The sequence below is a fragment of the Ptychodera flava genome, chromosome 13 (genome assembly GCF_041260155.1).
Source record: "Ptychodera flava strain L36383 chromosome 13, AS_Pfla_20210202, whole genome shotgun sequence".
Taxonomy (NCBI): Eukaryota; Metazoa; Hemichordata; class Enteropneusta; family Ptychoderidae; genus Ptychodera; species Ptychodera flava.
The window spans coordinates 33595222-33619685 of NC_091940.1; the positions used below are offsets into that span (position 1 = coordinate 33595222).

At 37.1% G+C, this 24464-nt stretch overlaps 1 protein-coding gene across 1 annotated transcript; it reads left to right on the forward strand.

The window, feature by feature from the left end:
* The first annotated feature begins 2032 nt into the window (after positions 1-2032).
* Positions 2033-24237, forward strand: LOC139148223 (alanine--glyoxylate aminotransferase 2, mitochondrial-like). The gene is made up of 13 exons (XM_070719538.1): positions 2033-2345; positions 10502-10578; positions 12916-13100; positions 13562-13685; positions 14316-14410; positions 15357-15516; positions 15896-16024; positions 17620-17785; positions 18157-18216; positions 19259-19347; positions 19955-20104; positions 21189-21287; positions 21602-24237. Exons 1-13 carry the CDS (start codon positions 2282-2284, stop codon positions 21707-21709), a joined length of 1506 nt encoding a protein of 501 aa, XP_070575639.1. The 5' UTR covers positions 2033-2281; the 3' UTR covers positions 21710-24237.
* The last annotated feature ends 227 nt before the right edge of the window (positions 24238-24464 follow it).

Below are 24464 nucleotides of genomic sequence, written 5' to 3' on the forward strand. Positions count from 1 at the left end.
CATACGTAATTTTCAAAAGCGTAATCTGAAAATGCGGACAAATATTTATTTTTGCATATTAATGAGAGAACAGTGACGTAAACAGTGAACAGCCCTATTGGGATTTGACTATACAGGACAGTGAACAATGCAGAAATTATGTGACAAAGGACAGAACTTGGTGTTTATCATTGACATAATGTTGAAACTTTGAATACTGGTGTAAAGGTTGAAAAATCATCACTTCAATATTTTGTTCTCACGGCAGTGTGACGCAAACATGACGTGAAAAAACGCAAGTTCCCGGATGTCCGCGGTCAAGAATTAAAAGTCGAAATTTAACATCGCGTCCAGACACTCCCAGACTGATCCGTCGCTCGAGCTTTTTTTTTTTGAAAAAGATAAATTTATTTCCACATAGTCAAAATAAAACAAATCTACATAACTGTGAATGCATTAAAATTACAATGCGTCTTGTCTGAAGACAAAAAACCCCAAATAATTAGCTGTTTAATTACAAAGATCATCATAAGAATGCATTCAGAATGCATTCTTCTCCTTCAAGTCTTACAAGGCTTGAAAACTTTGTGATAAAATCCTCAGTTTTCTTATAAGTGAAATACGATGTATTCATCCATGAGGAGAGATAAAATTTCAATTGCATGACATAGGATTGAAGGGAAACTTTAATCCCATCAAGAGTAACCGAATTTCGAATATTCCAAACTGTATATTTTAAAAAGCAAGTAATACAGTAAATAATGTCAGATGTTGCATTATTATCATTTTCGATTCCTGCAATTGCTAATCTTTTGATATTGATATCATTATCAAAGTTGTGTTTTCTGACAAAGAAACAAATACATTTCTGCCAGATTTCTTTAACATATTTACACTCAAATAAGATGTGTTCCAGTGTTTCTTCTTGGCGACAAATATGGCATTTCCCATCACTTAAATTGAAAGTTTTGGCTAAGCTTTCTAGGCCTCGATGGAATATCTTCCAATTTAAATCATTTACTGAATTGCTGACAATTCCTGTTGAATTAAGACGGCTGAATAGAGTAGCTTTGTAACTGTCAGTGAGGCTTAGATTCTCAGCCCATTTTTGACCAATCTGACCTTTGACTGCATGCCATTTCTTATCAACTAATTTCCAATAAAGTGACTTGGTTTTGACATCACTTTTTGTCAGACCATAATTCTCTAAGTCTAAAATATGATAGTTTTCTTCATTTTGGATGTTTGAAGAGATGATTTGTTTCCAGGAATCTGGAATAGCATTGAGGAGTGTTTCATACTCTGTCTTGATTTCCTCTTGCACATGTCTATTTGTACCTCCTCCCATTTTTGCAATTATTCCCATGGTTGAAGCCAGTCATTTCTGTCATCATTCCAGATGTCCTTAAGCCTTAAAATTCAACTCTTTGACCATTTTTCATAAAAGAGGACACTTCCTTCTTCTTAATATTGTCATTATACCACAGAACTTCTCTAAGAAGATTCTGTTTTGATGTTGGTAGATTCACTAGTGTAGTCTATTAGTGACTTCCAGGTATTTAACATATCCCCATACACCATTTGGGTTCGTTTGTTGTTGACTTTGAAATTGAGATGGAGGTAGTGATAATCACTATTCAGTTTATTGTCATAATTCGCTATGAAATATTTTGATAAGCTGGCCCATTTCATTTATCTGGATTTTTCTCAAATAATTTCATAAGCCACTTTAATTGGAGTGCATCAATTTTTTCTTCAATGTCGACAACTTTTTTGACACAGTCATCATATCTTTGAATGAAAGTGCCCCTTTTAACTTCCCGTTTGCCTCTCCAAATAAAATTCCATAATTTACTATTTGCTTCATTAATAATTTTCTTAGGTACGTGATCAAATGATGCAAGGTACCATAATTTTGATGCAGCTCGAGCTACGCTCCCGGGGAGCGTAGAGAGCGCCCCCAGCGACGGATCTTCCAGTCTAAGACACTTTATGCAAAATCAGACGATTAATCATCTTCCCCTACTGTACTGCTACGTCCAGAATTTAATCTAATCGATTTTTGACGGCGTAAACGACGATGTGACTGTTTACAATACAGACGTCAGCTGACGGTTATTTAAACCAATCAGGGGATCGCTTATGCAGGACAAAGGTCATGGCCTTGAAGTGTTGACGTTGTCTCCTGCAACATTTGCATACTCCCAGTACGTAAACATCCAGCAGAGTTGGCAGAGCTGAGAAGGCTTCCACAGTTGTTGGTTGTTTATAAGTATTTATTTGTGGTTCGAGAATTGTAACGATGTCGTCTTTACAGCTATTCAGACATCTACGGTCCCAATGGCCAAGAGTCCTGGCTTACAGCAGTAAGTTGACAGTGCATTTTTCGACTTGCATCACAACCCATGCGCGTGCATGGTCATCGCATAACGGTACTGTGTATACACAATATTTACACAAGCTGTTGCGTCCTGAGTGTGTGTGTTTTTTAATGAGCGTAGTTGTAGATAAGTCGCTAGCATACAGTCCCCACGAAAAGTATGCCTCCCAGTTTGAACGCTTTTTACATCGACTTCTATCGCATATCATGGTACATGTCATGTACACCGAGTGAGAGACGCCATTGAGCATGCCACCGTTTTGATCTATACGTGTCCTACATTGGCCTCGTTTAATGGGCGGTTCAAGGCGGTTTTTTGGCGCTGAAATTGAAAATACCAAACACTCGTGTTCCGTATATTCGTTATGCCAATAAAGTTGTGCGCGTTTCATTTTGCCGTGTTTTTCTACCGTACATGTTGTTGACCGGTGCTCACCGTGCCATTAATATTGAATGAGCTGGAGGCAAATTCATCAAACCAGAGTGACCTCCTTTTTGTAGGGTCCACTCAAATACAGTCGTCTGTAATAGCGGGGCGGTCAGTCCTCTGCGTCAGTCCGGACATTCTAACTTTTTTGTCTGAACATGGAAGTTGCACACATGATCTCAGATTTCATGATTTTAGATAATAATGATAATATTTATTGCTTGTTTGTTTCATTGCGATAAAAGTCTTACATGAAATAAGTTTTGATTTTTCTCAGTGTCATAACGAGATAAATGAAATAATAATAATAATAATAATAATAATAATAATAACAACAAAAACATCTAGGTATTTCTAATATCTATGTATTTCTTAGTGTATATGTATAAATGTAGGGTGTAAGTTATTCATCAAATGACAACTCTTGCTTTGTCAGTAGAAAAATGAGCTGATTTAGGTGTGTTTCAATAGTTTGTGAATTTTTTGGTCTTGTAAGATAAGGTATGCTACAGGAACTTTGCTGGTTGTTGGAATTAAAATCGTCCATGACACTGTTCAAAGGGTACAGTTCATAAAAGTAAAAAACATGGGAAAAAATTAAGTGAAAATGTAAGTTTTGAAAGGAAAGAGAGTTATGATTGATCATATCATCTAAAAGCAAATTATTCTCAGAAATAATAGTAAATCTAGCCTTCCGAACTAGGTCAACGACCACCAAATTGGTTTCTGTCCAGAACAAGTGAATCTGCCATTCCACTGGTTTGATGCACTTCTGATTGAAAAAGACTGTATGCATGGCAGGACTTATGAACTAGAGTGGAGAGAAATGCTACACTTACCATGTCTATGTTGATACTGTTCACAAAGACATATACAGTATTAATTTTGCTCACCCTGGACCCTAGCTGCAGTACAGTAGCTTGAGGTTTTGCCTGGTTATTTGGTCGGACAGCAAAACCAGACAAAACTTCGAGCAGTGTACTGCAGCTATCTTGACCCATGTGAACGTTTTTCACATAGTTTAGTATAGGATACCATCAAAGTTAGTTGGTTTCATAAAAAGCAACACACAAGACTCAAAGAAACATGTGCTAAAGCTGTGTATTTATGCCATAGAAAGTGGAAAGACGACTCTTTCTACTGCCTATGCTTATACTCAAATAACTGATTTTCACATAAGAAATCTTTGAAATATTATGTATGGTACTCCTATGAATTCATACCTGTTTGCCAGCTGGATGAGTGTTCTTAAGTTATAATTATATAGTAACGTCACCATTATGTAGACATTCCCTTGTGTGTAAAATACACTCATCACGAAAGACATTGATGGCCAGTGTGACTCTACATTGAGTGTTAATCCTTGCTGCTGTACAACAGGCATGTTTCCTCCAAGGGCCATTAGGCATTGTCAGTCATAGCAATGGTGTAAGAAAAATAAATTTATGATTATGAATACGTTTGATGAAATTAAATATTTCTGTCATTATTTTATACTTACAAAAGTACCCTACTGCACTCCAATCCTGAATGATGATCGGTTTTCATGCCAAATTCGCGCAGTTGTATTTCAGACCCTGTTATTAATATGATTTGGAATATTCTTGATAAAAAATTTGTATTTCTGTCATTATTGTACACTTACAAAAGTAAACTACAACACTCAAATCCTGAATGATGATCAGTATTTATTCCAAATTCACCCAGCTGTAACACAGACACTCAGAAATATGGTCCATATATATAGTTATACACTTCAGCCGCATTGTTGAGTAACTTGATGCACAGTGCATGGTCACAGTACTGCCTCGGCAGACTCGAAACAGTAAATAATAGGAAGGGGTTGACTCTAACCGTCCAGGCAGTGCACAGGCCTTCAAATAACTCACAGTTTCTTCCTTGCTACTTGTTAATTTCAATATTTATACCACACTGGGGCAAGTTGATAGGTCAGGCATCAAACTGGCCTGGTTTTAGACCAGTGTTTTCCACAATACTTTTGTCAGATACAGTTATGTCACATACAGCGTTTACCATTGTTGATGCTATCATCTTGGCAGGCACAGATGTTTGCCTTTGATGCCATCGACTGATATCTGTTTTGCAAAACGTTCAAAGTGCTCTCTTTTTAGACCCCGCGGACGAAGTCCGGCGGGGACTTATAGATTGGGTCCCGTCTGTGCGTCCGTCCGTCCGTCCGTCCATCCGTCCGTCCGTCCGTCCGTCCGTCCGTCATCAACAGTTTCTCAGACACTGCTGAACAAATTTCGTTCAAACTTGGCACAAAGGCATAGCACTATGACCTACAGATGCACGTCAATTTATTTTGTGATACGATCGAATTTGGCCGCGAGGCGGCCATTTTGTTGCGATTTTTCATGTCTTTGGACCATAACTCAGACATCGTTGTGCAGAATCTATTCAAACTTGGCACAAAGGCATAACAATATCGCTTTCATATCCATGTCGAATAATTTTGCGATACGATCCAATATGGGCGCGAGGCGGCCATTTTGTTGCAATTTTTCATGTCTTTTGACCATAACTCAGACATCCTTGAACAGATTCTGTTCAAACTTGGCACTAAGGCATAACACTATGGCCTACATGTGCATGTCAAATTATTTTGCGATATGATCCAATTTGGCCGCAAGGCGGCCATTTTGTTTGCAATTTTTCATGTCTTTGAACCGTAACTCAAACATCCTTGAACAAATTTTGTTCAAACTTGGCACAAAGGCAAAGCACGTACTATGGCATGCATATGCATGTATCAATTAACCTTGCGATAGGATCCAATATGGCTGCAGAACTGCCATTTTGTTGGAATTTTGCATGTTTTTGAAGCGTAATTCAAAGGTCATTACACCCATTTTGTCCAAACTTGGCACAAAGATCAAGCACTATGGCATACATGTCAATGTACTTCATGACATGTTCCAATATGGCTGCCAGATTGTCATTTTTTTCCAATATTGCTGCCAGATGGTCACCTTTGGATTTTTTCATGTCTTTGAGGCTTAATCATATGCAAATATTCCTTAACCAATGTTGTTGAGACTTGGTACAAAGATAAAGTACTATGGCATACATATGCATGTCTACTAATTTTGTGCTCTGATCCATATGGTCAATAGACAGCCATTTGATTTCAATTTTGGTGTGATTTTTTTATGTCCTTGAAACATAAACATAGGTCCACTGTCCCTCGATGGACTGATTTTGTTCAAACGTGATACGAAGATAAAATACTATAATGGCTGCATTCTTGTGCACATTAATTTGTTTCATTATATGATCCGAAATGGCTGATGGCTGATTACAACAACATACCCGATCCCATACCATTTCGAAAATTCCACCAAACCATGTGTATAGTATGTGCCGTCATGACACTAGAGGCAGTGAGGGCATCGTTATGTGTGATGTAATCAAAAGTTCCTTCAGTGGTCATTACCGGCAGAGATCATGAGTCATTTATTGAACGTTCCTCAGATTATTTTATTATGCAAGTCACAGGCCTGATGCACCCGTTGCATCAATGTCATTCCACAGCGACCTAGACCACAGCTACCGAGACACAAAAGATTATAACAAAATGGATAAGCGGGGACTGTGTCATCAACGATGACTTGTTCTATATATGGATGAAACAGATGTTGGTTGCTGAAGGTTGTCACTGTATGAAAGGAGGAAAAATCCATATTTTTTGCTAGGTTCCCTTAGGAGTCAAATTGTTGATGATTTTTTTTAGTTGTTTTGTATGTCAATAATTGCAAGTCTTCGCTCTTCTCCAAAAGCATGTATAAACACCCATTGTTTCGCCTTTCAATATAGTGTCTATTCATGTAAAATCCACTGTTGTTGTTTACAGTTGAAACCAGAATTCACTTGTCAACAATAGCAACAGTTCACACATGTATGGCCTGAGTTGAATGCTGTGTATCTCAGCATGCTTTGGGGAGTAGAACAAGAAACTGATGTTGACATCAAAAACAAAATGGATAAACAAGTCAAGAAAACTTTAACAGTTACTGGCCCTTTAATAGAATGTGGCCCAAAAAATTGCAAATCACATCCCAGATTTTTTACTACAACTGCAATGTCCTTGACCATCAATGATCAAGGTCAGCCACGTTTTCACAAACACGTTATCTTCAACAAGTGCTTGAACCAAAACTGTTTTGTAAACAAACACTTTTGTGAAAGCTACGTGAGCTGTACAATGTAATAACACATTCTCTTTATATGGACTTCATGATGTGAATTGCTGCAATGCTTACTTCACATATTTTTCAACCTCAGTGTACTCATATAGCTCTAAGCGTAACACAACATGGTACATGGTAGGGGTTGAGTAGAGAATTTTGCTTGTCAAAAGGCTGCAAACATTTGAGTATAAATAAATGCATAAATCAAATAGATTTCTTCCATAAAAATACAACTCTAATTATCAAGATCCTATAGCAGTGTTTCTTATCTTGGCATAACAATAGAACGTGTACTGCATTTACACAAACTCATGTGTCTCCCTCCGTGTGATTTAAAATCCCAAGCAGGGATGATTCACTTCTTTCAGCAGTCGTGTCTATATTTCTGTTGTCCCCCTTCTCTAAAGACCACAACATGATTGAGTAAAAGACCGACCCATCGCTGCATCAGATCTTGAATCAGATTCATCTTCCCCGCATTTATTTACAGATAGGAGTAATTGCACCATAAACATCCACAATCAGATAATTATGAACAGTCAGCGGTGATATGGAACTCTATCATGTGTTGTTGCCATAGTAACAGGGTTTACTCTATGTGGGTGCCTACTGAAACTAGGACACTATGTATGACTTACAACTTGGCTGAATTACATGTACTGTATCTGCAGTCACCCACAGACTCATGCATTGCACAGATAAATGTTTACATTGTCAAATAAATGTACTTTACAATTTGTGTTCAATCCTCATTTAAGATAGGGAGTTCGAATCACACCATTCAAACCTTTGATGAAATAACTGGGAGATGTTATTATTTTAACACTGTTCGACTCATACATGTACCACTAGCTGAAATCTTCGATTCATGATTATTCACTGTTTGAAAATGATGTGGACGCGTTGAATATTGATCAATCTGTAAGCGATGCATTCGTTTTCAAAGTCAACCCTTTGCCCAGCAAGCAATTTGTTTGACCAGCTGTGACGTAGATGGATAACTTCTGTCAACAATTATCCAGTTAGACTAGGATGTCAAATATCATAGAGTTCCATAGACCGATCTGTGATGTATTTCTTTGTGTTGTTAATATAGACATCAAAACACGTACATGTAAAATCAGGTCAGGAGAGAATGGCCATTAATTTTCAATTTTGGCTTTAAATCATTGAGAAATAGACTTTTTTTTCAGTTGACGTTGCAGCAGATGGGCCACTGTAGTGCATGAATTGTGTGCAGTCTGTCACATCTCAGGGGGTTAATGTGGCTGGCATAATTATAGCACCACTTTAATAAGCTACAGTAGGTCACAAAACTTGACAAGTACCGTACACGTGGCACAAAATGTCAACGTCCGCTTCTACCAAAGTTGTTCAGATTTGGTTAAAATATTGCCCAAGCAACAATCTACATGTTAGAGTTGTCAGTCTTGTATGAAATAAGTGTAGAAGTACCCATTAGCTGACGTTGTCTGGTAGCGTTAATATTAGCCTGGTGAACGGGCTGTGGCATTACTCAACAAATATACCATTTCAATAATAATACAGTTATTGCTATATAGTATGAAGTGTGTTTACTCCAAAGATGAATAGTCGAAATCCCTTGCAAATATCAAAAGCATGATTAATAAAACCAAGTCAGATGCATTTAACTTTGCCAACTACTAAGCTTCCGTTTCAAAGTTTTTTGCTCACGTGTTCACACACGTGAGCATATGGTTTAGCCATGTCTGTCTGTGTGTGTGTCTGTATCCCCATTATCTCAAAAACGGCTGAACGTATTTCAGTCAAATTTGGTAGACATCTTCAGAATTCAAATGGCTAGAACTGAAAAGGTTTTGGTGGGCGTGGCTTGCATATTAATGAAGTTATCACAGTTTTAATTTTTCTGATACATGGTAGTCTATGGGAAGCATGATGACCATGGTTTCTGTACATCTCGACCCCTAACCAACTCGACCCCAGTCAACTCGACCCGCTACCAACCTAACCCTGGAATTGGTATATAGGGATAACTTAGCATAACAATTTTTTTGACAAAATGTCATGTGACCACGATGACCTTTGACCTTGAATATACGTATATGTCCATAACTAAGTAACCACAAGTGCTACACCCTTCATATTTGGTATGATGGGAGACCTTATGACACCACATCCTGTACCTCATTAATTATGCGCATATCTAATTCTGAGCCAGCCAATAGAGCTGGAGGTCTGATTTTTGGTATATAGGGATAACTTAGCAATACAATTTTTTTGACAAAATGTCACGTGACCTCGATGACCTTTGACCTTGAATATACGTATATATCCATAACTCAGTAACCACAAGTGCTACACGCTTCATATTTGGTATGATGGGAGACCTTATGACACCACATCCTGTACCTCATTAATTATGCGCATATCTAATTCTGAGCCAGCCAATAGAGCTAGAGGTCTGATTTTTGGTATATAGGGATAACTTAGCAATACAATTTTTTTTGACAAAATGTCATGTGACCTCGATGACCTTTGACCTTGAATATACGTATATGTCCATAACTCAGTAACCACAAGTGCTACACGCTTCATATTTGGTATGATGGGAGACCTTATGACACCACATCCTGTACCTCATTAATTATGCACATATCTAATTCTGAGCCAGCCAATAGAGCTAGAGGTCTGATTTTTGGTATATAGGGATAACATACAAATACAATTTTTTTTTACAAATTGTCATGTGACCTCGATGACCTTTGACCTTGAATATATGTATGTGTCCATAACTCAGTAACTACAAGTGCTACACCCTTCATATTTGGTATGATGGGAGACCTTATGACACCACACATCCTGTACCTCATTAATTATGCACATATCTAATTCTGAGCCAGCCAATAGAGCTAGAGGTCTGATTTTTGGTATATAGGGATAGATTAGCATTACAATTATTTTGACAAAATGTCATGTGACCTTGATGACCTTTGACCTTGAATATACGTATATATCCATAACTCAGTAACCACAAATGCTACACGCTTCATATTTGGTATGATGGGAGACCTTATGACATCATATTCTGTACCTCATTAATTATATGCATATCTAATTCTGAGCCAGCCAATAGAGCTAGAGGTCTGATATTTGGTACACTGGCATAAGTATTTGATAGAAGTTTTATGCAAAACTACCAGGTTGAAAGGATGACTTTTGTTCATCATAATGCTTTCAATGAGTTGCAAACATGTGGCAAAGGTTCAAGTTTACACATAACTGCAATATATAATGAAACACGTGAGCATTTTCAGTTCATATCTGGTTTCAGGTCTGTAATAACATCAATGCGTTGAATCGTAGAAAACCCATGCAAATTATTGATAGATTGACTGATCAATTTTTCTGCATCATAAGTCTATTCAGATTTCAATATTTTGTATTTTAAAGAATTTTTATACACATTTTGCTGAGTTTGAAAGATTCTAACTCGTGGAATATTTCGTTGTTGTTATCTTTCAGCTGCAGCCAATGCGCCCAAAGTGCTTCAAGATATTCCTGAAATGCCTCCACATGACTTCAAACCTGAACCACACACTGTAAGATTTTTTTGGTATTTCATCAGTACTTTTGGCTTCATCCATTGTTGTGCTTTATACAACGTGCTTTCATATGAGTGAAGGCAACAGTATTGTACAAATTTCAGACTCCTGCATTTTCAGACAGGGCCATTAATACTCTTCTGGAAAGGCCTTGAAAGATCCTGAAATTTAAAGCCTCCTGGAAAACCCCGGAAGGTTTCTCGAAAATGATTTGGGTCCTGGAAAGTCATGGAAAATTGATAATCCCACCACAATGTAAAAAGTGACATATTGTAAAAAATGATCTCTGGAAAATGGTATTTTGAACCTCGAAAAGTGCTTGAAAATTACTGAAAAAGTCTTGAAGTGATTTTATTTGTATGGTCCCTGTTTAGTGAGACATCTAATTATTACAACAAGTACAAAGACAGCTATCCCTTTGTATATATAAATCAGCTCTAGCTGTCCTTGATATCAACCTTGTACGATTTTGAAATTTATAAAAGACTTGTGTCAAAATTTCAAGGCAGACAATTCTTTATAATAAAGTTTATTGCTATATTTTTTCCATTGCTGTGGCCATTATATACCAGGAGTTAAAAAATACGTAAAGGAGTTTGAGAGAAATCCTGTGATATCAGCATTATATTTTTGAACTGGCCAAGCTGTATATCTTTTTGACCACACAGAACAAGCCCTCCCATCAATATTTACATGTGACCCTGTCACTACCAAATTGTGACCTCCTCCTCTGTTTAAAATGGGGTTGACCTGATTACTGGAAAATTAGGGTCATCTGAGGATATTGACATATGTGAGAGCACCAGTACTGAATGGATTGTGAATCATCAAAAAGATGTAGTTGTTTTGTCACTTTCCTTTGGATCCGGAGAGAATTTTTGGTTTCAAAGCTGTACATTTATTTATTTGAAAGAAAGAAATGGTAGCAAGGTACAGCAGAAAATGAGATCCCGTGTCCTCATTCAAGGGTTCAACCGCAAGCCTCGAGTTCAACACGGTCAAAGTATTGAGCTGTGGATATCATTTGCATGACCTTTGACATAAATCAGATGACATCGATAGATCACAGAGTATGTTAATCTGTTCTATATTAACTTTGGTGCCACATTGTCAGGGTACTGTGGTACACATACATGTATCAAATGGTGTTGAAGATCAGGAGAAGAGAAAAACATACTTCAGCACTTCAGAAATGACATTGTTTCACCAGAAATCGTTTCATCCTTTCACTGAGTAGTTAGGGAGTACAGAATGTGACGGCCAGATTGAATTTCATTGGTTGAATGTATGCTAATATTTGATAAAGTCCCCTAGCAAACCATCTTACTCAAGTCCCATTTGATTTGACAGATCCTCCGTTTATTTGGATCGAGTAGGATGACTGTTGATGGTTACTTTTAAATATCAAAGTTATACTCACTATCGAGAGCAGTTTTTAGCTTTGATATTTGAAGTTGCATATCAGCTTGACAGGGAATTTCAATGAAATTCAGCTTTGTGAAAAAAGAGAATTCATTTTGTCGCTGTGGTCATTTGCTTTGGGCCTGTCAATTTTAGTTGCTGAGCTTGAATAAATTTTCAAAGTACATAGAGATCCCCCATATTTGACTTTTGACTGCTGAGGAAATATAATGAAGATTATACATGCACCCACCATTACTACAGCCCCAACTGTCAGTTGGTTGCAGGACTCCTAAACAGAACCCTACTAGTGGTCTGACTGGGCTGGTACCATACACCAAATGAGTTTGCTTACCCCAGGGCATATATACAATCCATTTGTTTATATCAGTACCCTGTACCTTTCCAGAAATATATCCTGAGTACTTGAAAATTCCAAAGTTGGGCCAACTGATTTATCAAAGTATAGTGTAACCCACTATTAGATACAGGGCTTAGTGTTTGTGATATTGTGTAATATGTCAGCGATTTTACCATGTCTGTTTAGGAAATGTAGTAACATATAGCATTTCTACTACCCCATGTGATTTCATGAAATACACCAAATGGACTGCTTTAATCTCATAGACACTTCACTGATTATCAACTTTTAATTGCAAAATGTTACTCAGCCCTAACACTGTCCCGAAATACTGTGTACCAAGATTAACTGTCAGTAACTGATGTGTATTAAAGAAATTCTGCTTGCTGTAGCCAATTATTGATTTTCACTTAGATGGCCATGCAAAAATAAGTACACTACGGTTACTGTATGATGCTACTGATGTTCTATAGAAGTAAGTAAATATGATTGACACACCTCTGTTACCATACATGTATATGGGAATACACCACAAATTAATGCCACAGTTGCACATTTCACTTTTGCTTCAGGGTCTAAGCTTTGAACACGCCAAGAAGGTCAGAAAGGGTAACCTCCATCCCAGTCTGCTCACCTACTACAGAGAACCAGTCTATGTGACCCAGGGTCACATGCAATGGCTGTATGATGATACTGGCAGGCGATACCTGGATCTCTTTGCTGGCATCGTCACCGTCAGTGTTGGACATTGTCATCCGTAAGTAACACATACCTTAGTAGTCACTGAATTCCCCAAGTTGGTGAATACTAATTGCAATCATTGCAGGCAGAAAGGTATAAGTTCTTTAATCTGAGGTTTTTCGTATTTCATAATTGTACCGCTCCCTCAAGTCTCAAATCTGGCAAGTGTACATATCATATATCTCATACTTCAGGAGCAATTTTGAAAATTTTAAGGTTTTTAATGTTCACCTTTAGGGAACAAACAATTTCTAGTTTTAGGAAGAAGCCAAAATGATTCAAAAAGTACTTTCTTGTTAGCATTAATTCCCTAAAATTGCTGCCATGACAGTTGGTGTATTAGTAGCAGGCACTGTGTAGGACATGATGTGATGGGGTTTCCCGGTTTAACCTGTCTTTATTTATTTCAAATTGTGACTCCCTGTAACATCACTTTGTTGAAAGAACTACATTAAGTTGTAAAAATGTTGTTCTCAGGAAAGTCCATGCTGCCTTGGACAAGCAACTGAAGAAACTGTGGCACACAACCAATATATACATGCATCCAAACATCCATGAATATGCAGAACGTTTGACTGAGAAACTACCAGGTGATCTCAAGGTAAGAAGTCAGAGTATATGTTTGCTTCGTGATCGCGCACTGCATGAAAACCCAATAATACTTACTGTATTAGCATGGATTATTGCCTGCAGTTTAGCTGAAGAGTGCACATACAGATGAATACAATCAAGAATCCATTGCTTGTATTCAGCAAGCCTGTATTCATGTGGATTCATGTGATTTCACGTGTATCATTCTATAATACAGGCAACTCATTAGTGTGAATTTATCTGTATTATTGCGTTTTGATGGTTCTCAGCTGATCAGGTAAAAATGCCTCCACGACTCCTGGTGTGAAGATATCACTCTCAGAATTGCCCAATGACATTATGTCTGAATAATCTTGTGTTCAGTAACATAACTTTGTAATATTGCAAACTTATGATTATTCCTCTCCAAGAGAAATGTAAAACTGTAAATAGTGTGTACCATTATGATTCCTGATGGTTTCCGTGTGGCATTTTGTAAAAGGAACTACTAGTGAGCTCTGTAATAGAATACAAAATGATTGTATATTCTGAAGACTGAGATAGACGAAACAGAAAGAATACTGGCAGATAATGCTGTCACATACCATGACAGGCTCATCACACTGTGTTTGAAACGTCGGTGTTCATTATTGATTTCCAGGTGGTGTACTTTGTCAACAGTGGTTCAGAAGCCAATGATCTCGCCATGCTGATGGCAAGACTGCACACAGGCTGTTTTGACATTGTGTCATTGAGGTGAGTCAGTTCTTAGGTTTACATGATCCGTATCTGACTGTATGGTAGTTGTAAACTGCATGAAAACTCATCACTTTCTCCAACTTTGAACATGGCAAGACTGGAAGGCTGACGAGTAGTGGAGCGCCCTCATGTGACAGACCTAGTCATAACAATTGGCAAACTGAAGTTCAGTCAGTTGGAGCATAGACCCTTGAGAAAACCGTTTTCTCAAGGGTCTATGGTTGGAGGAAAAAATGTCATCATTTCACAAAAAAACCCAAAAAGCAATGGTACTGAGTGGTGATAACGTGTACCAATAATTGAGTGTACAAATGATCAGGATTTAGACAGTAACATTGGCTGCCATGTTCTTGTACAAGCAATGGCTGTCCGTAGATGCTGATATTGGTGCATCACAACTCTTTCTTGACCAAGGACAGCTATCAAAATGACATGAAGTTCATGACATTTTTAGTTTTATTTAGTGCACACAATTGTCAAATTATCAGTGCATCAACAATGCTTGACCAACTTACGACACTGGTTTAACCCTTTCACCACCATGGTTCTGCCCAAACCCTTTGTTATAAGTGGTGAGTGTGGACCTATTTACAGGGAATTTGGGATGAACAGGTTAAACTTCCTCAATGATATTCCTCTGTAGGGAACAGTAGATAAGAATACTTACACAGCAATTTTGGTAAATTCGCCAATCTGCAGCTTGCAACATGCCATGTGTAATATATTGATTTCCCAGCTTGTGGGCTACATTCAAACTTCCAAGAGAGAGAGAAAATGTCAAAACCCAAAAGAAGATATGTATTTTCACAGATTATTACAGCCCTATACATGCATGTAATGATCTTGTTAATTCAATTCATTGAGGTTAAAAAGAATAAAAAGAGATACAACAGTACAAATCCAATGAACATGTATTCATATTCCATGTTCTTCATCTCACTAGGAATGCTTACCATGGCATGAGTCCCTACACCTTTGGTCTGACTGCCATAGGTACCTGGAGTTACAACGTTGCCAGAGGATTTGGGGTTCACAACACCATGAATCCGGATGTCTTCCGTGGTCCCTGGGGAGGTACCCACTGCAGGGATTCACCAGTTCAGGTAACAGATGTGACATCAAGCATGTGAGATGTTTATGGATATTGCAGATGCCTGTTGTGCTTTCTGCCACTTCTTCACATTGCCATCAGCGTCCACAAGGTATCATCTTCCCACGGACAATTTTACATACTAGTACTTGTTTCAGCATCAACATGGGACTTCTGTCTTCCTGTTTAGTCAGTTATAGTAAAAATATTGCCCAGCGAAGCGGGCTCTTGATCTTGCCATATCTTTTGTTCTAGGTAAACCAATACGTCATATCATCAGTTTTCATCATAGCTGTAGCATATAGATTTCAATAAGATGTGAGCGACATTACTTTTAAATATATAACCTTCCTCATGCTTAATCTCATTTGTTGTGTGTTTGTCTCTGATAGACCATAAGGAAGTGTGACTGCCCAGCTGATTGCTGCCTTGCTAGCGATAACTATGTTGAGCAATTGAAAGATGTACTCAGACATACATGTGGAAAAAAAGTGGCCGGGTTCTTTGCTGAACCAATACAGGTATGTCTGCTTTTTCTGTTACTTTTCAATTATTTTGATTTTCTTCACAGATCTTTCTAATATTATTTTTTTGTTATTAAAAGGCTTTTCAAAGGGTTTGAGAGAATCACTCACAGGCTGGTGTGATTTAACATTGAAGAAATGACTGTATATCATGTTTTATTATTAAGGCGATAATTCATTAACAACTGAGAGCTGTGACAGCGCAACCTTTCTGGCGACTTTCATTAAATGTACTGCGATAAATATCAGACTGAGGGTTAATCAGTGTTTCATGCTTTAAGGCAGTATATACCTCGAAATTGACAGATATAAACTGTTGCTTAAACTAAACTTGCCTATAAACAGCTGGGATAGCGTGTCTGAAATACTGCCAAGCTGTCAATAAGTTGTCCAAATGTCACATTATAACACAATTTATGTAAACAACATATTGGAATTGTAAGGTCTTGCTCAGCCTACAGTTGATTATTGGTGATATGTCATTCCCTTCAACTTTCCACTAAGTGTCTTTGCGAGCCAACCATGTTTGAAACTGTTGAAATGTATTGGTTGCAGCATAGACCCTCGAGATTCTCGAGGGTCTCTTATGGTTGCAGCCTCATTGCTCTTGCAAAACCATAATTGTACGTGTATTCCCCATGCTGCACACCCCTGAGCTCAAATGGTAAATCCCAGTGGAAACAACACTTTCTAAATATTATATATCGGCAGTAAAAAGGATATCTGATTGGATGACTAATCTACATGTAGCTTTATTTAATGCTATAGCGTATTTCTTTTATCATGGTAGGAGATATTTTTGTCCTCAGTAATAAATAGATAGGTATTTTTGTCCATAGAATAGACCAGGATATTTTTGTCTTCAATAACAGGGTGATGTTTTTGCCCTCAGCAGTGAGATTTACAGCCACTCACCAAGTCAGTGTACAGCCAAAGGCCAGTCTCAAACTTGGCATGTCTTTGATGCAAGACTGAACCATACTTGTGCTCGGCTAGCTTTGCGTCACTTGACCTGGTTAGCTACTGTTTATGTAGGGACTGTGCTTAGATGAATAGTTGCCGTTAAATGCCAGCTGCTGTCACCGTAAAATCAATGCAATATCCACTGACTTTGAAGAATGGCCGTGCTGTTCTGACTGTACATTTTCCTCAAAAACTGTCAATAATATGTCATGTTTAATGTAGTAGCACGTCGAAAGTGAAAGACAAACTTTTGCTCAAACTTTCCTTTCAACCATTCTCTTACCAAATCAACAATAAATATCAGGGGTCCCGTGCAAAGTTTAGAACTAGTGAAACAAATTACTCAACATTTTGCGATATTTGAAATTCAAAATGGCTCCCATCTGTTTGTTAACTCTATGGGGTAAAAATAAAATTCTGAATTTTTTAAAAACTAAGACAATGAAAGGCTTTCTTTCTTCAAGAGCTTTAAAATGAGCCCCCACAAGTGGTAGATCAGAATATAATTGTAGAAATTTGAGGGTCTGAATGTCTGTCCTAGAGGAACGTTCATCCTTTGAGAGGGTATGTTTTACATGATGAAATGACCGTTATATAATTATACTGTACATTGATTCTGTCACACACAGGGTGTAGGTGGAGCAGTGCAGTACCCCAAAAATTTCTTGAAAGACGCTTACGCAGCAGTCAGAGAGAAAGGGGGCGTTTGCATCGCTGATGAAGTTCAAACGGGATTCGGAAGGCTTGGCTCACACTACTGGGGATTTCAAACCCATGGAGTTATGCCAGATATCGGTATGTGATGTGTTGCACATGATGTGTATTATTGTAGGACTGTGATGAGCAAATGTGCTGTTTCTCAAATTTTGTCAGCAAGATATTAAAACACCAGTAATAGTTATAACAAAGGATCCCCTTTTGTCAGGCAAGTACTCCCCTGACTATGACTTCAAAGTTCATATAAATTATTTAACCATAAATTTTTGCTTCTCAGTTCATGTTTTACATATATTAGATACAGCAGGATTCTTAAACATTGTCATCATGTTCAAAATGTAACAACCTAGAGGGTACATTGTGCGACTTTGTGATTTTTTTTTCGTGTTGCACATAATCTTGTTTGTTCATAAGAATGGTTGAAACTTAAACACAATGTATCTTCACAGTGACAATGGCTAAAGGCATGGGCAATGGATTTCCAATGGCAGCTGTCATCACAACACCAGGTAAGTGCAAGTGACATCGCAACCTTTTTTCTTGTCCTTTTTATTAATTGCAGTGATTTCAGGGACGTACGTTGCCAAATCATGTGTTTCCAGAATTTTATGTGCAGAGAATTTTTGTACAACTCTTGAAATACTACTGTAGATGTACATGACTTGTTGTTGAACATGGGTCATCACCTTACTGATTGTTATGAAATCCTACCAGTATAATCTGCAAGAAATGACCGAAAAAATTTTCAATTAAGTCTACAAAGTCAGTTTGAATTTTATTTAATATTGATGATTTGATTAGAGTCCAATGAGAAAATATATTTCTAATAGCTTTCACTGTCACACTTTACTCAGTGCATGTATAGTGTGACTTTGAAATCTTAAAGTGAAAATAAGTGACTAACTAGTGTACAGATCTTTGTGTGTTTTTAAAGCTCGACAAAAATTCTTGGTAGCCCTTTTAAAGCAACCCATGTTACAATGAAGGATTCGAAAACTGTTGCAGCAATATTTACAGCTCTTTGAAACAGTTCGAGCCAATGTCTTTCTATCATAGTGATTCAGCCAAAGAAATGTTTCAGACAGTAGATGGACCCAATTTTAACCTCCCAGTGAAAGCTATATTTCACTTAGCACTGGGTGAAATTAATTTTTTGACCAACAGTGCATCCATGGTGTTATAAATATTTCAGAGTTCACAAATTTTAAAAGGAAGATACTAGAGTTAATACGTTCTGAGCACATTTTGATTATATTGTGAAAAATTGTATTTTAAGAGTTATGTTATGGAGATAAGTAATTTTTTTCAACAGCTTGAATTTGGACATTAAGTACACTTTAAAGCCACGGTACAAGAACAGACACTTAGTGTTCCAAGGTTACACTGTCTGTTCCTGTAATCTGTCGACTGCCATTATTCTGCATATTTGTCAAATGGCAACATTGAAAACGACAGGGTTTGACACAGAGCCTGCCAGTGGAAAGGGTTAAACACTGCTGAGTTCTAATCGGCATGAGTGTTAACTTTGAATTGATGTTTGTATTTTACCAGAAATTGCTCAGAGCATGAGTGGGGTCCTGCATTTCAACACATTTGGTGGTAATCCCATGGCTAGTGCTGTCGGTACGGCTGTCCTTGAGGTAAGGTTTGAAAAAATGCTATTATGTGACTAAAATAATATGAATGCCACATTTGAGTGCAAGTTATGTGATGAACAAAGTTGGACTCTTGAAATTTACTATTTTTAGTGTGTTTGAAAATCATGTTTTCTTGCTCTTTTTTGATGATTTAACTTTAAACGTTATATTATTCCAACCGGGGTCATGCAAGAATTTTACTGCAACAATTGTTTATTTATATTGGTAAATTCTGGTGATTTGCCATTCAAATTCAACATTTCTCTGTGAACATGAAAGAAGATAGTTCAACTGGTTCACCCCAATTCCAGTCCACAATCACCACTGATGACAGTAGGTTTGGGCCAAACCATTGTGGTGAAAGGGTTAGCCAGTACTCGATCATCACTGTCTATGCCTTGAGCAAATATATGTAGGCGGATGTTCTCCACTTACTTTTTAAATATCAATATTTTGGGTTGGACCAATCTTTTACCACCACAAAATGAAAGGAGACGTACCTCGATGTTTAAGATTTCTGGTCCAAGGATCACAACAGGGACAATGCCTATTGATAAACACATCCATTTGTTTTAGTGTGCTTACTTTTTTGGATTTGTTTATCTTGTAGGTGATTGAGGAAGATCAATTGCAAGCTAACTGTGTAAATGTTGGCACGTACTTTCTTGAGGAACTGGCCAAAGTGAGGGATGAATTCCAAATTGTTGGCGACGTCAGAGGCAAAGGCCTCATGATTGGTGTTGAACTGGTCACCGACAAGGTAGGGAAAACAAAAGTTAAAGTTGCCAATTACTTGAACGTTGAGGGCGCTATTGAGTTTGTCCACCTCCGCCTTTATGAAATCCAGTTTTGTCACTTTAATAGTCTCTGCAGGCGTGTATCTGCTATATTGTCAGAGTGCTCAGCAATTGTACCCCTTATTAATATTATACGAGAAATTTTCTTTAGGAACTTTGGATTGTCAAACTGTTTACGAATTAAATCCTTAAGGTGAAGTACTACGAATTACGTCAAAATTAGGTTGTGGTGTCATTTTTTTGAAACTTTGCATAAATATTCTTAGAAGTTGTGCAAGTGCAAAAATGAAATAAAAAATGGGTGTCACCACGCTCGTTTCCATGGAAACGGACGTTAAAATGGCGTCGTTAGAAATAAATAAAAATGATATAATTCACTTAAACTAAAGAAAGCAATTATAAAACGCTTAGCAAATGAGTTAATTTTAATAAATACCAAGACTTAAGATCCATATCTATCGAATGTATAGTTTTCATGATGTTTGTGAAGAAATTTTAACATAAGTATCGATTACAAAATGACGATATCGAAATTATATCACTACATAATTTTCAAACTTTCTTCCTGTCGCTTTGAATGGTGTCATTTTGACCAAACTTGGCGAATAAAATCCTGATATAATATCATTTAGTTTACACTTTTAATAAAAGGGTGTCACCACGCTACTTTTTACAATATCTCCAGGTGAATGGGTAATATGCGCCATGTAAATGGGAGAGAAATGTTAATTTTTCGCTAATATTGAATAAAAACCAGCTTCCTAGGGGGTCAAAATATGACAAGGATATAGGTCACATGTATTTCTAAGAGACTGGGTCAAAAAATTAGGTAAAAGCGCTATTTCAACAATGACAGGTGATGTTAAATACATGCGCTACAAAATAACCCATTTGCGGCAGGCTGGAGTTAAATCTGCGCAGAAACGTTCTAGAGCACGTGCGCGTCCGAATTTGTCGCCCTTTTCCTTAAAAAATTACAAAAAAATTAATCTTGCTATTTTTGATATGCGCACCATTTTTGTATATTTTGCTCTTTTACTCCTGTAGGAGACCCGTAACCCACTGCCCCCTAACGAAGTTGGTGATGTGTGGGAGGATATGAAAGACATGGGAGTGTTAGTCGGTAAAGGAGGACTCTATGGAACGGTCAGTGAATCTTTCTGTTCAATCTTGACAATTATTCAGAGAAGGTCTCCATGTTCAGATGCTGTCTTCACTGATTGTCTGCTCTACTTAATATGTCACAATGTCCACCTTGTTAAAACTCTCATATGGTATATTGTGTGTTCTTTGAGAAATACTGTCAACAACAAGTGAAGAAATTTTTAATCAGGGGCATTATTTGATTTCATAATCCAAACTTACAAATCTACAACAGATTCTGTGTACTCTGATTTCGTTCATACACATTTCCCAAATGAATCAAATTTGTGTTTTTTCTCCATTTTCTTTATGAATAGGCTCTTCGTATAAAACCTCCCATGTGTATTACGAAAGAGGATGTTGATTTTTGCACGGCTGTGATGCGCAGAGCTCTACAGAACCACAAGGAGAAGTACGGCCTGTAGGAAGCCAATAATCAAGCCTTTGTTACGTCCAATGTGGAAACATACCTCCCGTAGAGAATAGACACAAATGGTGTAAATAGCTGCTTGCTTTTTCTATCATAAAGATGATTTTTAATTTTGCTGAGAAAAATTATGCCATGTATACGGCAAAGCAGAAGCAGTGAAATTCATGGGCAACCAATCGATATTTATGGACAGCGGTCTTATAATGTGAGCCTTACAAATCTGGGTGTGACTTCCAAAACACGGATATACTGCCAAATATGCTCAATTGTTTTTTTTTCTTATTTTGTCATTGAACTTATGATTGATACTTGATACAGGGTTGGCTATGACTAGTACAGGAGGTGGTATTGCTTGTATGTTATGCACTTGATGTTTGTCTCATGCAGAAGGGTTAATCAATGAGCAAAGTGATAATCAGCCTATTCTTCCCCCTATATATATCACAGTGTGCAGGTCCAACACATATTTTTAACACAGTTGGACTGGACCATTATTGTTATGATTGGGCATTGATTGAGGCACCAACTGTGAAGTGCAATTTGCCATTAACTTTGAATTTCACTTGGCTGAAATTTATGATCATAATATTTCTAGAGCAGTTGACACTCAGAATTCAAGTGGAGAGCAGCACTTATATTTAAAGCTGTCGGTGTAAGCCAGCATGTAATAGACCCACTAGTGTGTCTATATTGCACATGTTTTTGGAACTGATTTCTTTCCCCTTGTGTCCATGGAACATGATAATAACTAGTATACATGGTTTTTATTTCAGAATGGGTATTCTTTTATTGTGGTAAGCAAATCTTCAACCACGTATGGTTGGTATGATTGCTGAGAAAGGGTATACTCTTGGCTGTAGTAATTAGGTCCCTAGGGTATTACCGTGAAATGCACTTTCACAGATTTTTTTTTATCCTGTAAAAGAAGTTGAGGAAAACAAAATGTCTCTGAGGTTTGAAGAAACGTGTAACAGCTTGCAAATATAAGTGGCCGTGGTTGTGTTTTTTAAGTTGTAGGTCGCATCTTGACTTTCAATGTTGACAAAAATGATGTGTCTGTCATTATTAATCGTGTCATTCAATCTTGAAAAACTTTCTTAGCATGAAAGTGACATTGAATTTATTTTGTAAACTGGATGAGAGCTGAGTCTTCTGATGGGTTTGTCAAAGAGGGTTTGAAATAGCAGTCATGTATAATGGTTTGCCATTTACCAGGAATGTAAAATAGGAGCCAGTAGTTGTTTAAAATAACCAGTTCCCATACTTGCAAATTTTCTTAAAACTGAATGCTTTCTATCATTTTTTGCTCCCTCATCGATTCAGCTGCCTGTTTTTGACATTCTGTCCCCTACTTTATAGAGTTTAGCTAGAGCCTTGGTTAGCCTGTCAAAACCAGACCAGAGTCAGAATGTTTCAAATGTACTGATGTGCAAAAAAAAATTTGAAGAAAGTGTTGTTTTGGGTACAATAAGAGAACCTTATTATGTTTGATTTGATTAGATTAGACGTGATCAGATTTTATTTGAGTTGTCTGGCAATTGCCTATATAGGTTAATCTCTTGCAAAGATTTGGTCAGAATTTAACCAATGATGCATGCACAATTACAAGACAAAAACCAATTATATGTTCAACAACTGCTTTATGCCTTCAATATCATATTTCACAAGACAAAAGATATATTTTCAAATAGTGTGTAATGTGACTTTTACAGCTGTATTCTTTTATCAAGCCTATGGGTTAGATTAGGCAGAATGTAAGAATTATTCCTTGGCATTTATGCTGCAAGTCTGCCTTGGCAAATTTTGAAATTTTTGAAAATTTACACACACACACACGCGCACACAAAATCAGTCGGATACTCTCAGCCAAACATGCATACAATGTGAAATTATGTTGCCATGGATATAAGGTATGACCATTTATTTTGCATTTTAAAGTATATGAAAAGTGGTTTAAGAAAGGTGTCGTACAGTTGATACAGTACCGATAAATTTAAACAAAAAACTAATATATCCTGTTGATTTGTTTGCTGGTGTATCACCATTTTAAAAGTGCCGTGGTACTATCAAAAGAGATACCAGGCTCTGTGACAGTAATAATTAATATGGTGTCATAGTAATATATGATAAGGCAACATTGTTTACAAAATGTACTGCAGTGTAAAGTTCAAAGACAAGGGTGATGATATAAGTAACACAAGCCTCAGTTTTGCCATACTCTATACATGTCCGTGATGGTTTTTATGCCCATCTCTATGAATGTATAACCATCAGAACTATATTTCAACACTGCTATGGACACAAAGTATAGATGTGTATTTTATCCTATCGCAACTAATGCAAAATGCAAACTACTTACATAAACACGATGGAGGGTTTTCTATTATTTGACGGTTTGCTAGATAATGGTAATTTTAACATGGTGTATTTAATGTACTAGATGGCTATGATGATTTTTATAATGAAATGGAAATTCCAGGTATGTAATAAAGTGCCATGACAGATGAGCTGAGCAACAAGTCAGCTATGCATAGATTGCATTTTTCTGTATTTGTTATATATATATATATATATATATATATATATATATATATATATATATATATATATATATATATATATATATATATATGTATGTATGTAATATATGTATGTTTTGGTATGTATGTATGTATGTATGTATTTATGTGTGTGTGTGTGTGTGGGGGGGTGTGCGTGAATGAATTATGTATGTTAACACACTACAGGCT